We start from the raw sequence: 13,610 nt of genomic DNA, 5'->3' as shown, positions 1-13,610 counted from the left end.
GAAAGACCCACAGACCTAGTGGCTTCCTGGGGTATCCTTTGAAGGCATCTAAATCATAAAATAACAGAGACCCTGTGCCCAGTTAACCTGTACTCGTTTATTGTGGCTGGGAGTTCCCATGGGACCTTGCCAAGTATTGATGTTGTGATGCTTCTTCAGTGTCCCAGCACCACTGTGCTTTAGTTGTGGACTTGGCACAGACCTTCCATCATCAGTGGACATAGCCCAGATCTGTTGTTCTGTTCTTGCAGATGGTCTCATGTTGAGCTCCACAATGATGAAGCAGAAACGCTAGTCAGGATTTTCCTACTTCTTCCAGAGCTGAAGAAGTTTGGGTATGTCCCCAGCTATGGTCTTTTCCACATCTTTATCGTTTGCTCAACACTGATCTCTCTGAAATGCTTTGTCTGGAATATGGCCGTGATCTATGTGATCTCTCCTGAGCTGTGTCTCAACTGCAAACTCAACAGCTCTCTGCAGTTCATGCTAAAGGTGGTTATAAGGGGCACCATGTGCATCTCTTGAGATTTTTTCCTCTCACCTTTTTTGAAGTGAAATCAGTTTGAGACTGAGACCTTGGCTTGGTAAGTTTATACCACCCTACTGTGTAAAAGAGCTTTTTCTGGTATGAGTAGCATTCAGTCCTTTTCATAGCCCTCTTCAACAGCCTGTAAGTGAGAGGTAGGCTTATAAAGGGTATCTCTGCCCAGTGAAATGCTGAGGGTTGAGACTGTGCTATTTGGTACATGAACATCATGTGAACATCTCTGAACTACCTAGTCCTTGTAGTCCTGTACACGGGAGGTGTGGACATCCCTGTGAACTCCCTGGTCCCTGATGTTTGGGATGGGGCAGCTTGCCTGTCAGTGAAGAAGTAAATTCTTCTTTTTTCAGTGTGCTGAGACCTGACCTTCTTATTTGATCCTTGCTGTTTTGCAGGCTGATCTCTAGCAGTATTATGCCAAGTGGAATTGATTACTTGATCACAGGCTTACAGAATTGCCAGGCCATTGAAGAGCTCAAGTGAGTGTGTTGTTACCAGGTTGTCCAGAGCCTACCGGGTCTTTCTAGAAGCTTTAGTTAAACTGGAGCCTCTCTTCTGCCTGTACTGTAGACAGATGTAGTTTTCCTGATGGCTGGAGGACTTCAGACAGGAAAGAAGAATTCCTTTCTATTTGCAATGAACAATGAGTGAGAGAGACAAAAATCAGTACTCTGTGGCAGAGAATGTCCCATGGAGAAATCAAGTGTTTTGGTAGCTGGTTTTTGCATGGGTCATGTCCCAGCTGGGCAGGTGGTGTTTCCTGTGCAGCAATCCCAGAGCCAGCATTTCTGTCCTGGAGGATGATCTGGTGTCCTGCACAGAGGTGGTTTCCAGGCACCTACATGTCAGGCATCCTTCCGTTACAAAGTGCCACTGGGTCATGTATGTTGTTGTTGTGAGAGCTTTGCCATCTTGTGGTCACAGTGGCACCTTGCTCCACGAGGGGCTGGGTTCTTGCTCCAGACATTTGGGATTCTCTTGGTATTTTATTAGAATCCAAACATGTCCAATAGAATGGCATTAGAGAACAAATTGAAAACTATTCACAGTGACTAGAATACACTCCCTCTTCTCTTCCACCCTTTTTGTGCTCTCCTCTGCTCTGAGTGCTCACATGACTGCCTGTGGGTACTTAGTTGTTCCTCCACTACTTCATCTTTCAGCCTGGGCTACATGAAACTCAGCAGTGCTGCCATTCCCAAACTTGTGCTGGGACTTCGTGAAATGCCATCTCTGAAAAGGCTTATGTAAGTATGTGACTGCAGCTCGCCTCTAGCCCAGCTTCTGGTGCTGAATAACGAGCTTAATGTCCATTTTCCTGGGCATGTTGTTTCCAGCTTGAACCATAACAGTATTGGTAATGATGGCTGCTCCAGACTCACAGAAGCCTTGAAGAATATGCGCTACATGGAGGAAATCAAGTAAGTTTCTCCTTTCTTGCAGTCTCTTATCAGCAGAGAGGTGACCACTAGTGCCAACATTTGGAGAGACCCAGATGTGCTTATACATGATGTTGTAACAAAAGCAGGGAGGTTGCAAAATGCTCATGTATGAGGTACCTTGGGCTAGAGGAAATCAGAGCTTGATGTTCAGAGGAGGAGAATTTGGTCTAATCCCACTTTGCTGCAGTCACATAGAAAATGGATTAAAGAGTGTCTGGATTTAAATCTTCACTGGAATCCCTGGGATCCAGGACAGAGCCAGAGGCCCCCTTCTCTCCTGGGAGAGCCTTGGACTCTCCCTGCTTTGAAAAGTTGTGAACCTTAGAGCCAACCCCAGGCTTGCTCTGTCTTTTTCCTCTCTCTCTAGCCAGATGCTGTCCATTCTCCACTGTAGTAGTTTGGAAAATAATAACCACCTGTTGGCTGTCTTCCTATTCTGGTTGAAGTAATTTCCCACCCACTAACAAGATCCAGTGATTTTAGTTGTTCTTTGCAAATTTTTTTAATGCCTCATTAACAGCTATTAGTCTTTCATGAGATAGTTGAGACAAGCAGCTCTTTGATGCTGCTGCCAAGGTCAGAGGTGTCATCCAGCAGATGGGAGACATTAAATAAGACCTCATACTTTGCCTGGCACTTAGCATTTTCCTTTACAACACAGCCTGTCTTGTCTTCTTTAAAGTTTAAGCCACAACAACATCGGAGATCCAGGCCTGATAAATCTAGCTGCTGTCCTGCTGAAAATGCAAAACCTGAAGAGAATTGAGTGAGTCCCTTTTTTTTGTTTGCAGTCATTTTGGTTATGGCCACAGTTGGTGAGGAAGCCTGTGTGGGAGGCCCTGTGCTGCCTTCATTTGTACAATGTTCCACTTTCCAGTGTTTTCAGTGTCATTGAAGACCCGATAAAAAATCTACCAAATGAAAGGATAGCGTTCTCTCTCCTGCACTCCCCATGTACAGCTGGGTCTGGCAGTGACTTTTTCTGCCAGTGCAGAGACTTTGAGGGTGAAGGTTACAGCCATGTCCTCGTGCAGTCACCCCCAGAGACAGCGGCGGGCACTTGCCAGCCTTTGCTAGCTCTTTGAACAGAGAGATCCCTGGCTTGGTTGTGTCCTGGAAAGTAAATCTGCAAGCTTGTGGGGAATCATACAAATCTCATATATCCGCACAGCACCTTTCCTCGGGCTCTGTGGGGTTCCCAGTGTGGTGGCCCCCATTGTTGCTATACTGCTCTCTCTTGCTGGTGGATGTCGAGGTGAAATTGAGAATTTGTCATAGCAAGGACATAGTCTCTAGACAAGGCTCTCTCCCAGAGGCATGGATTCAAACTGTCCCTCCTCTGAGGGAACAGAAATTAGAGCATCCAGGCTGTTAGGCCCAGATCTGAAGTATGCTTTGTGATTTTTTTGAAATTAAAAACCTGGAAATGACTTGAACAAGAAAAGGAAATTCCCAGTTCTGTCTGGGAGATGGAAAACTGCTCCTTCCCTCCAGTACCTGCAGGGGCAGTAGTGACTCGGTACTTGACAAAAACACACTAGAAATCGTCGGTCCATTTTCTAGAGATCTGTGACTCTGAACACAGCGCTGTAGCCCCGCGTAGCCCGTTGTTGCAGTGACCCAAGTCTCCCATCACACCAGGCAAACAGTACAATATCTTAAGCTGATACATTCTGGTTCTTGTTCGGTCACTGAGAATATTTCATGCTTATTTTAGCCTTTCAGGGAACAGTCCTAGTCCTGCTGGAGGCGAAAAGCTGATGGAAGCTCTTGCCTATTGCACATGCATTGAGGAGTTACTGTAAGTGTGTCATTTCCAATGTCCCTTCATGAAGCTGTGCAAAAATCATGGCAAAGAAATCAAATGTATTTTGTCTCCAGTAAAGCCAAAATAATTTTTACCACTGATTCTTATCAGAGCAGGGTAAAAACTCATAGCTACATGGGATAGGAATGTGTGGTGTTGGGTGTGGGACCTTTGGGGATTACTTTTTCACTGCAATCTCTTGGAGATTCCCAAGAACCATACAGACTGTATCAGTGGGGAAGAGATGAGTCTGTGGTTTAATAGCCAGTGTCACAGGCATGTGGGCTGTGCAGAGCCTGTGTTGCCTAAGAAATCGGCATTAATCTATATGGCTGCAAAAATGGAGGGAAGATGACAGATAGGGGCTTTACTCAGATGTATTATCTGTCATTCCACTGCAGACCAGTTTATAGAACAAATGTGCCCCTGACATGTTAAAGAAATAAAATAATTTTTAAAAAACCCAAAGCAGAAAAAGTTATTTCTGTTACAGTTAAAATTCTGGAGCTATTCATACAACCTTCAGCTTACAGCATACTGGGCTAAGGGTACGTATTAAAAAGTGCAATTTTGATGTAATTCCAGCTCAGGACAACCGAGTTGGGAAGGGAGATCTCTGCGCTTCTGAGAAGTGCAAGTCCATTTTAGTTCCTTTTTAACTCCTGCTGCAGGATTACAGAATGTTGTTGTTCTTTCCTCCCACTCCTAGTGTCCTTTGAATCATGGACATTTTCTCCTTTCAGCATAGTCCCATGCACATGTGGGTGAGGAATGACGGTCCCAGATACATGTGGGTGACAAACAGGTGAGGAATGAGGCTCTGTAGTTCACCATCAGTTGCATTTCATTTCTGCTTCTTCCAGACTATCAAGGAATGTTTTTGGAGACAGGACAGCAGTGAAACTTGCCCTCTGTCTGCCTCACATGACCAACCTGAAGATCCTGCAGTAAGTGTCAGCCTCTGCCCCAGGAAAGCTGGATATCCTGGGAATATGTAGGGTGGTTAAAGAAGGCATGGGAAAAGGCATAGACTGCAGTGGTGCACTGATCTCTTGTTTATACGTTATTTTAAGTGTCTCAGGATTGAAAAACCCTTCACAATTACCTTGCTGCCTCAAGTTACATCAGCTGTTCTTGCATAATCTCTTGAAGTGTTAACTTTAGAGATGAACCAGGCATCCTATATGCTGTAAAATAACCCTTAAAGTTTTTTTTGAGTATGTTAGCTTTTAATGCCTCTGGCTGCCCTCTTGTTCTGGTGTAATACAAGTGTAAATATGAGCACCTTTTGTGGTCCCTCACTGCAGGCACCTCTGAGTTTTTCCCCTTGAACTTAATGATGTTATATTTTAAAACCTTTTATGGGAGTCTTTCCAGACCTCTAACATGTAGGACTTTCTTGTACTGTTTTACAGTAGCAAAGCAAGAAATTGGTGAGCTAGAAGAGCTCATGGGGCTCATTTAGTATAGTGGTGTGCTTTCTACCCTCTGTCTAAGGTATTGTCAAAAGATATCTTGGAAAAGGAATCCCAGTGGTGGGAGACTTCAGTCTTCTGCATAGGTTCTTGTCTTCTCTGTAAAGGTGATGGGAAACCTGCAGACACGAGGTCCTGTCCACTCTTTGTAGTTAAGACTATTCCTGACATCTCAAACTGATCCCATGTGCACAGAGCTGGAGACAGACTCCTGATGGTACTTTGCTTTTGCAGTGACTGGCTGACTGTGCTCTTTTGTCATGAGCACAGGCAAATACACCATACCTGCATGTCCTCAGCTCAGGTGTCACTGACAGCAGCAGGACCCACATGACATGCTAGTCACATGGCTGCCTCACACTTTTGCCTCCCTGTTTTCCAGGCCCCTTTGTTAAGACTAATCTAAAGGATCCCAGGTTATTACTAGCACTGGGTGCTGGTTCAAAAGATGTAGCAGTTACCTTCTTGGCAAGTTCAGTATGAACTTTTGTTATACAGCTTTATTCTAAAATAATCCTCCAATGCTTATGTTTCTTTTGTTATTATAGCTTGCAGAACAATAACATTGGGCCAGCAGGAGGGATGAAGCTGGCCAGAGCCCTGGTGGTGTGTGGGCTGCTAGAAGAGATAAGGTAGGCCATGGCAGGTTGTGCAAGGTTTAATTCTTGCCGGGATGAGAGAGCACGTGGCTGTTGCCCCTCTCCCACCCGCGCCGGTCAGGCTGGAAGTTAAACACAGACCCCGGCTAAAATAACAAGAAATTTAATACAACAGAGTGATAGAACAATCTGAACAACAGTGTCAATGGTAACAACAATAAAAAGCAATAACAGTGAACAAGACAAAACGATATAGAGAGAAATACCGCTAAATGATCACGGAGCAAACCCGCCGCGTGTATGGCAAAAACCAACACCAGAAGCTAAAGTAAAAAGGCTTTGACCCCGGAGCTGACGTCAGCATGGTATGAATAACCCGGCTGGAGATCCCTTCCCCCTCTCTCTCTGCTGGGGAAAACTTTACTCTATCCTGGCTGAACCAGGACACAGGTGCACTTGGGATGGTGCCAAATGTATGGACTAGTTTCACTCTGCGAGTGGGAATCATTTTAGTTGAAGGCCTGAGGCTGTCACATAGCTCTTCCCATGCTCGGGGTGACTTCGCAGAGGGCAATCCTTCCACCCATTCTAGACCTTTTCTTAGGATGAGAGGAGGCACTCTGACGGTCACTGCAGTGCACTGCGTATGGGGCAGCTTAGATCACTTTAGATGTTAAACCTTGTCTGCCAGTGCTGTTTGCCAGGCTTTGTGTAGCCACATGCCTTTGAACTACTGTATGCAGTAACCTGGGGAGCAGTAGAATTTCTAAATAAATAATGAAAGAATGGAGGTGATGCGAGTTAACTCCTCCTGCTGCATCCTTGATGTCACCATTCTTTGTTAGGTGCATACTGTTAAATAACAAGTTGAATTAGGTAATTTTAGGTGTGATGTGTTAGAGCAGGGGAGGTATTTCTATGGCTGGTAGATGAGAACAGAGCAGCACACCCTGGTAAGGACTGGAAGGCAGTTACTGCTGCCCTCAGGGTCTTTGAGTTCCACATTTTCCTACTCTCCCTTACCGTCACTTCCTCTCAAGTCACACCAGTCATTAACTCCAGTATAAATTCTTATTTCCAGTTTCACATACAACACATGATGTGCTGCAGGTCTGTCCATCTTTGCCATTGGTATAAACCCAAGTTGCCTGCAAGCAATTTGCTGCTGAGTGGACGTCTGTTGTGAGTTAGAGCAGGGCTGTCATTCCCATTTTACCAAACAGGGAATTGACCCTGAGTTGCCCTGTGCCAATCTGGCTTGTCCCTGCTGTCTGGAGTCCTTACTCAGTCTGGGTACTAGTTACTGACTTGCTGATTCACATAGTTGCATTTTAGTGGTGGCTTTTCTCTGACCACCTGCTTTTTCTGCAGCCACTCAAAGCTTCTCCATTACTTACAGTTTATCAGAAAATGACCTCGGGGAAGGAAGTATCCATGCCCTATCTGAGGGGCTGCCGTGCCTTGAACACCTCCGGAAGATCGAGTGAGTACCAGGGCACTGGAGGCTGCCAGGGTAGAGAGTGGCTGGCTTTGTTTGTAGCATTGCCAGGGCCGAGCACAGCAGGCAGTGCTGGCACTGGGGCCATATTCCCCACTGGTTCTGATGCCAACACAGTGCCCTCTGTTTTTTCTCTCCCCACTGCTTCAGCTTGAAACTCTGTGGAATCACTGATGATGCTTCAAAAACACTTTTTCACGGCTTCCGACAATGCCCTTCCATGGAGGAGATAATGTGAGTGTGGTGAGAATGGGTGGAGAGATCCTTCAACATACAGGTCACTCCCTTTTAATGTCTTCTATTTTCACCTGCTGTACACTTCTGATCCTGCTAAATACTTATTGGTACTTACCACTAAATACTTTATAGTGATAAATTTGCTAGTAATTTACTAATTGGCTAAATTCACTGGTATAACTAGCAACTTATAGGAAGCTGAATGTGAAGAGCTGAGCAGAATATGGAGGGAAACACTCATCGTCAAACTCTGCCCATTATCCCTGATCATGTGCTTTGTGAGGCAGGACACATTCCCCATCTTGTTCTCCATGGTCCAAGTCTTTCCTCCAGTTTTTTACAAGATGGCCATAGTTGTGTCTCAGAGCAGAGCAGGAGCTTCTCTGTACAATTGTAGAGGCTGAATTGAGAGCTCAAAGCACAGTGAATTCAGCCTGTAGATGAACAGGGTGTACCACCAGCTGCAGTTTCACTCTCCACACTGGAAAAAAAGGGGTTGCTCTGATGTGCGGATGTTTAACATGTTTTCAATGAACAGCATAGGTGGGCTGACTGCATTCTGATATGTTCACCTGCCCAGGAGAACCTTGGCGAGGAGCCTGCTGGCAACCTGCTCCAGCTTAGGTCTTTTTAAAAGCAATTTGCCCCATTGCTCTAGAGGGACCTTAAATTTAATTCTAGTACACAGGATCCCATGGGGTCAGCAGCAGTCTCATCAATCCTGAACTACCTGTAGCTTTAATGAAGACTAACACTGCTTGGGGTGCTGGCAGGGTACAGACCTCCCTGTCTGAGATCATTCCTCTATCAGGATACAGAGCTGCAAGACTTAGGCTCTCTAGTCATCTCTGCTGCGGCCATCTGGGTGACGCTTGATCGTCATGTCACTCTTACATGCCTCAGTTCTGCAAAATGGGTGATTTGAGTAAAATGATGCATGGGCCATAAGTGCACCAGGCTTTCCTGTCCCTCACACAGAAGGTATTTGTGTGGAGATAACTGATATCTTCGGACTCAGAGCATTAGGTCAAAGCCAGGATTTTTTTGTCAGAACCAGGAGAGGTCTGGTAATGATCCAGTGGAGTAATGGGATGAGTAAAGCAGTATTCAGTGCATAGGTGTGTCGCTTGCAGCATGGCACTAAGACTAGCTAATCATGTGGTTAGTTACTGCTGCTGCATTCCTAACAGGCAGGCAAATTCTTCTTTAATACTAGTGTTAGTCAGGGTCTTGTTGTGTCAGTGGAGGCACATGTGAGTTCTGTCATTGGGAAATCTGAGTGACATGGACAGCTATATGCTGAAACCCATGAAATACCAGAACAGGCCATGAACCTGTTTGCTGGAAGGCCCCAATTCTTGAGCTGGATCCTATCCTGCATTTCTTTTTTTGACTCTTACATGCCATACAGAAAATCTGGAGTTTCCCAGACTTGGGTAGAGGAATGGCTCTGTGGGTTGGCCCCAGGATCATTCAGCTGAGTGAAGGACTGACTGGTGCCATGCTAGATTTCTGTGTTTCAGGTGAGAGGGAAGTGGCCAGGCTGTTCAGCCACTGACAAATAAAGAATCTGAAGAATTTTCTTGCTTGCTAACAGATCAGAAAGTGAAAAACATAGCCTTTCAAGAGCCCTGTGAGCTATCCTTTGAAAGAGCTCAGAAACAAAAGGCAGCTTTAAGAGCAGGTCTGAGAGGTACCTTAGCTGCTGTAATAGTTTAACACCATCAGCACAAGGAAGATTTGTCCTGGAGTAAAGCTGTGTGTGCTCAGCAGTTGTTTCCATCTTTTGCCTCTCATTCCCTGGGCCTGCAGGACTCTGGAGATAACCATAGTCCTCAGGCTCTGTGGTGACACTCCCTGGTGACTTACTGTATACGAAAATATGTAGTGAAAATGAGGAAATACCTCAAAATTAAGCGTGTAAATTAGGGGAATGTTTACCTGCCATGATAAGAGGGTGGTAAACTCTTGTGAACAGGCTAATCTCTGAGGGGGTTGTATCACAGCACTGCTGCTGTGTTCATCGACTGACTCACAGCTGGGATGTCTTGTCTGTCTTAGACTGTCTTGGAATGCCCTTGGTGATGGAGGAGCCCAAGAGTTGGCCAGTGCTCTCCCAGGGATGGAAAAGCTGAAGATGTTAGAGTGAGTAAAGCCCTGAGAGCAACCCCGGGAAGAAGACTTGTTTTCTGTTGTTGAGCCTTCAACCACAGCACTTCCAGAAAGGGGACGGACATTAGGAACAACAGACAGGCTTTAGCAGTTCAAATTCTTGCTGAGAATTCTTGCTGCATGCACTGGGGGCCAGCCCTGCTTGGGTGATACGCAGCACAGAGAGGCATTTTTTTATTTAAGGTGTTTGCAGTATAGGTATCTAAGCAGAAGCTAGTCTGTGCAGGCCTCCTGTTTGAGTTAAGGAAGACAAACTGGTGTTTCTAGGCCATGAGTCATATCATCCAATGACCTCAGGTGAGCTGTTTCCTGCACACTTTTAAATCTCTTCAGTGCCTGGGATGATCTAGATGGGTACTGTGCTCAGAGCGCTTTCCTTTGTGGAAGCCTGCAGCAAGGCAGCAATCCAGCCCCAGGCTGGAGCGTCAGACTGTGGGTGCTGGGCCACAGGAGCTCACAGGAAGCTCCGATGCAGCTCCTGTGCTGGAACTGTGGCACAACCATCAGCTGGGGTCGATGTCACCAGCTTATGCACTGGCCTGGTGGCATCACAGCCCAGCGCTGTGAGGGACTGTCAGCTGCTCAAGAACTGCTCATTGGAGCTTTCCTCCCTTTAGTCCTTTGGAATACATGGTGTGTGTGTCTTCCATCTCTCAGCTGTATGAAAATATTAGTCTTTGGGTAATAGAGTCAGGAACTGAGTTTTGTTTGTCTTGGGCAGGGAAACTACGTAGTAGAGCCCAGCTATTTTACAGGTACAAGCAGGATGGTTGTGTCTGAGGCAGGAGGAGTCATTACTAGCATTTTTTGGCACCAGGTTTACAGTGAGATCTGTTAAAGTGCTCCAAGTGCAACAGATCTGCTTACAAGTCCTGCTGCTAAAAGGAGTTCATAGGGAGCAGTGCACACATGCTTCTTGCATAAAATAGGGCCACAGTGTAAAGATGAGGCTGATGTAAATTGTGTGGCATTGCTGTGCTTGTGCAAAAGTGTAGCTCTTCTGGGACAGGAGACAGAGCCAGTAATTATTCAGCTGGTTTCCACTCTTGATTTGGTTTTGATTTTAAAATTCTCATTTTGTCTCTAAAACAGTCTGGAGAAAAATCACATTGGTGCCTATGGAGCCATGAAGCTTGCAGAGGAACTTGCCAAGTGCCCAGAAATTCAATTCATAAGGTGAGCAGGTACCATGGAGCTGGGTGTCAGCTCAGCAAGGGGAAGTCGGGGTGAGTAGCCTGCTGCCCTGGGTTAGCTGGCATGGAATAGGGAATTGCAGGGGATGCAGATGCAAGCCAAGTAAGCTGGGGGTTTTCTAGGCCAACTCCACCCCCTCGGAAAGTCCTGGCAAAAATACACTTAAAAGCTTACTGGCTTTAAATAAGGTAAAAATGAAGAGCCAGTTGTGCAATGTCCCCATCAGGAAGTTTGCTGCATTTTTTCCTGTAAGTTTTCTTTCTCCCATTACATCTGATTTAACTTCTGAGGTACACTCATGCCCTGTCCCACACTGTCCTGGGATCCATATCTTGCAGATACTTGGACACCTGATTTTTCCCACTGTTTTTCACTGCTTCTCCAAACCCTGTGTATCAAACTTCACTAGAAACCTCTTGTAGCAGAGACCCGCTCATCCTTCACTCATTTGAAAAGTCACTCTTCTGAGAGCATCTCTGATAACTTTCTGGTAATACAGGTCCCAGAGCAAAGTGTATGCTCCTACCTGAGCTGTCTCTTTGGCCCAAAACAGGCTCTTCCTTCCCCAGTAGTGAGAACATCCCGAGAGCAACCACTGAGGAGTGTTTCTGGTCCTGGCTGGAGCTTGGTGCCCCTGTGTTCTTGCTCAAATTAGTGGGCACAGCACAGCACAGCACACAGTCCCTTTGACTCCTTGGGGCACACTGCTTTGCATGGTAGAAGCCCAGCATGGGCAGCTCTGGGGTAGACTCCACCAAATGAGGTATATGAAGAAGGGCAGCTCACATAAATCAGGTTGCTTCAATTCTCCCTCTGCTTTCTGAGATCCTAGTGGCCTGAGGGCTTTTCAAAGCCTTAATCCCTCTTCCAAGCTGGATAAGTGAGTCCATCTCAGCCAGCAGGCAGCTGCTGGGTTGCTGCTCTTCTGCTGCCCAACTTGCTTTGATGAAAACACAAAGCTGTCTCTGCCACTGTCTTCAGCGTGCCACCTCCTCACTTACTGTACTTAGTTCCACAGTAACATGTTTGCTGTCGTTGTAGGCTGTGGGACAATCCAGTGCCCAAGGGCCTCGCTGAGAATTTGACAAGCCAAGACCCAAGAATCTGTTTCTCCTTCTACTAGCAAAGAGCCCTTGCCTCACTAGGAATTGCTCTTCGTCTCCCACTGCCCGCAAAAATTGCACTGAAAAACCCAGAAGAGCAAAGTTCCTACAATTAAAAACTGTAAATATTAGGTCTTCTTTTGTTGCACTGAACCAAGAGTGCACTGAGCTTTTATTGTACAGAAAAGCAGAAAACTGTAAAGAATTGCTGCTGAGCAGGCAGTGTTGTGGGTGTAAAAAGATTGAAATTCTGCAAGAGCATGAGATGCATCTGCTCAGGCATTCAGAAAGCCAGCAGAGTATTTAATTATCTCTAATCAAGATTACAACACCTACAGGGTGTTCTAATAAAAGAATGTACATCCTCCAGGAGAGGATGTAAAATTATTTACAAAATTGTAATCTATTGACCCTGTTATAAATGCACTCAAACAGGCTGTTTGAAAATTGTGTATAACTGTGTGTGAAATGCCTCTGATTTTAGGCAAAAAATGGTAATATGTGGTTTTGTTTGCTTCATAGCAGGCCCATTTTCATAGAGAATTGCCTCAGTTTCCTAGTAGAAGCTTCAGGACTTTCAAAATTTCAAATCAAATTAATGATCACTATTTATACTGTGATAACTTGGAAAGGCTGATATCATAAATTTCAGTGCGAAACCTTAAAGTACTGAGATTGTAAAACAATACGTAAAAAATCTGTAAGAAAACTGTGACTATTCTGTGTGAGAGGATGTGCACTACTGACTATTTTCACGTGGGGTTTTGTAGACCTCTGTGGAGCTTTTAGAAGTTTTAGTTGTACTAATCTAAGGTGGAGGGAGGGGTCACTTAGCTTGAAATGTTGAGCACATGATGGATCCTTCAAGCCTGTACTATCCCCTGAATCCCAAAACCTCCATGTTGCTGCATGGTTGGGCCTGTGGGAACTGGAGAGAGAAGATCCCAAACGCTGAATTTGCTGCTTAGCAGAGGAGACTGACCACAGCTGCCCCTTGCACATGTGGAGCGACAGCTTGAGTTGCAGGAGTGTGGCCATGTTGTTCTCCTTAGTTATTAACTTGTATTATAATGTTTTCCTTACGTGTCCGCTGTTAATATTTAATCTCTGTGGTAGATTTATTTATGGAATTTTGTTTACAGCAGTGATTGCCTGGGGAGATGTAACTGATCTGATTTGGTCAGGGCAGGCATTTGTAATGAGATGGAAATTCTGGTCCAGCAAACCTTTGGGGAGGGGACATGGACAGCTGGTGCCTGTTATTCCTGGAGGAGCCACTACCCTTATTTAAAGATCATCCTTAGACTCTGTGAGATACCAACACTGCATAGAGGTGGGGCACATAGTGCAGAGACTATACTCTGAAAAGGGTTTAAAAACAAGAACAAAGAAAAAAAAAAAGGTAGTGAAATTGCTTATCAGGCAATAATTCAATGAAGTAATCAAGTACCTGAGATTCAAACACTGGAATTTAGGAAAAGTTTCACCAAATGAGGCTTTTTCATCCTGTATTTTCAGATCTAGTTTGCAGATACAAAT

The 13,610-nt window shown here is 45.3% G+C and overlaps 1 protein-coding gene across 1 annotated transcript in view; it reads left to right on the top strand.

Moving 5' to 3' along the window:
* Positions 1–12,237, top strand: part of NLRC5 (NLR family CARD domain containing 5) — a 45,323-nt gene extending 33,086 nt beyond the window's left edge. The window contains exons 35-47 of the mRNA XM_026856798.1: positions 252–335; positions 940–1,023; positions 1,708–1,791; positions 1,882–1,965; positions 2,669–2,752; positions 3,704–3,787; positions 4,657–4,740; positions 5,817–5,900; positions 7,267–7,350; positions 7,516–7,599; positions 9,664–9,747; positions 10,867–10,950; positions 12,010–12,237. Coding sequence (XP_026712599.1) covers positions 252–335; positions 940–1,023; positions 1,708–1,791; positions 1,882–1,965; positions 2,669–2,752; positions 3,704–3,787; positions 4,657–4,740; positions 5,817–5,900; positions 7,267–7,350; positions 7,516–7,599; positions 9,664–9,747; positions 10,867–10,950; positions 12,010–12,091 — 1,090 coding nt within the window. The 3' untranslated portion in view covers positions 12,092–12,237. The remainder of the gene's footprint in view (positions 1–251; positions 336–939; positions 1,024–1,707; positions 1,792–1,881; positions 1,966–2,668; positions 2,753–3,703; positions 3,788–4,656; positions 4,741–5,816; positions 5,901–7,266; positions 7,351–7,515; positions 7,600–9,663; positions 9,748–10,866; positions 10,951–12,009) is intronic.
* Positions 12,238–13,610: the final 1,373 nt, after the last annotated feature.

Source organism: Athene cunicularia (genome assembly GCF_003259725.1).
Source record: "Athene cunicularia isolate RWA chromosome 11 unlocalized genomic scaffold, athCun1 chr11_part1, whole genome shotgun sequence".
In the NCBI taxonomy this organism is placed as follows: domain Eukaryota; kingdom Metazoa; phylum Chordata; class Aves; order Strigiformes; family Strigidae; genus Athene; species Athene cunicularia.
The sequence above is the reverse complement of the archived record's forward strand: the minus strand, read 5'-3'. Positions and strand labels throughout refer to the sequence as shown.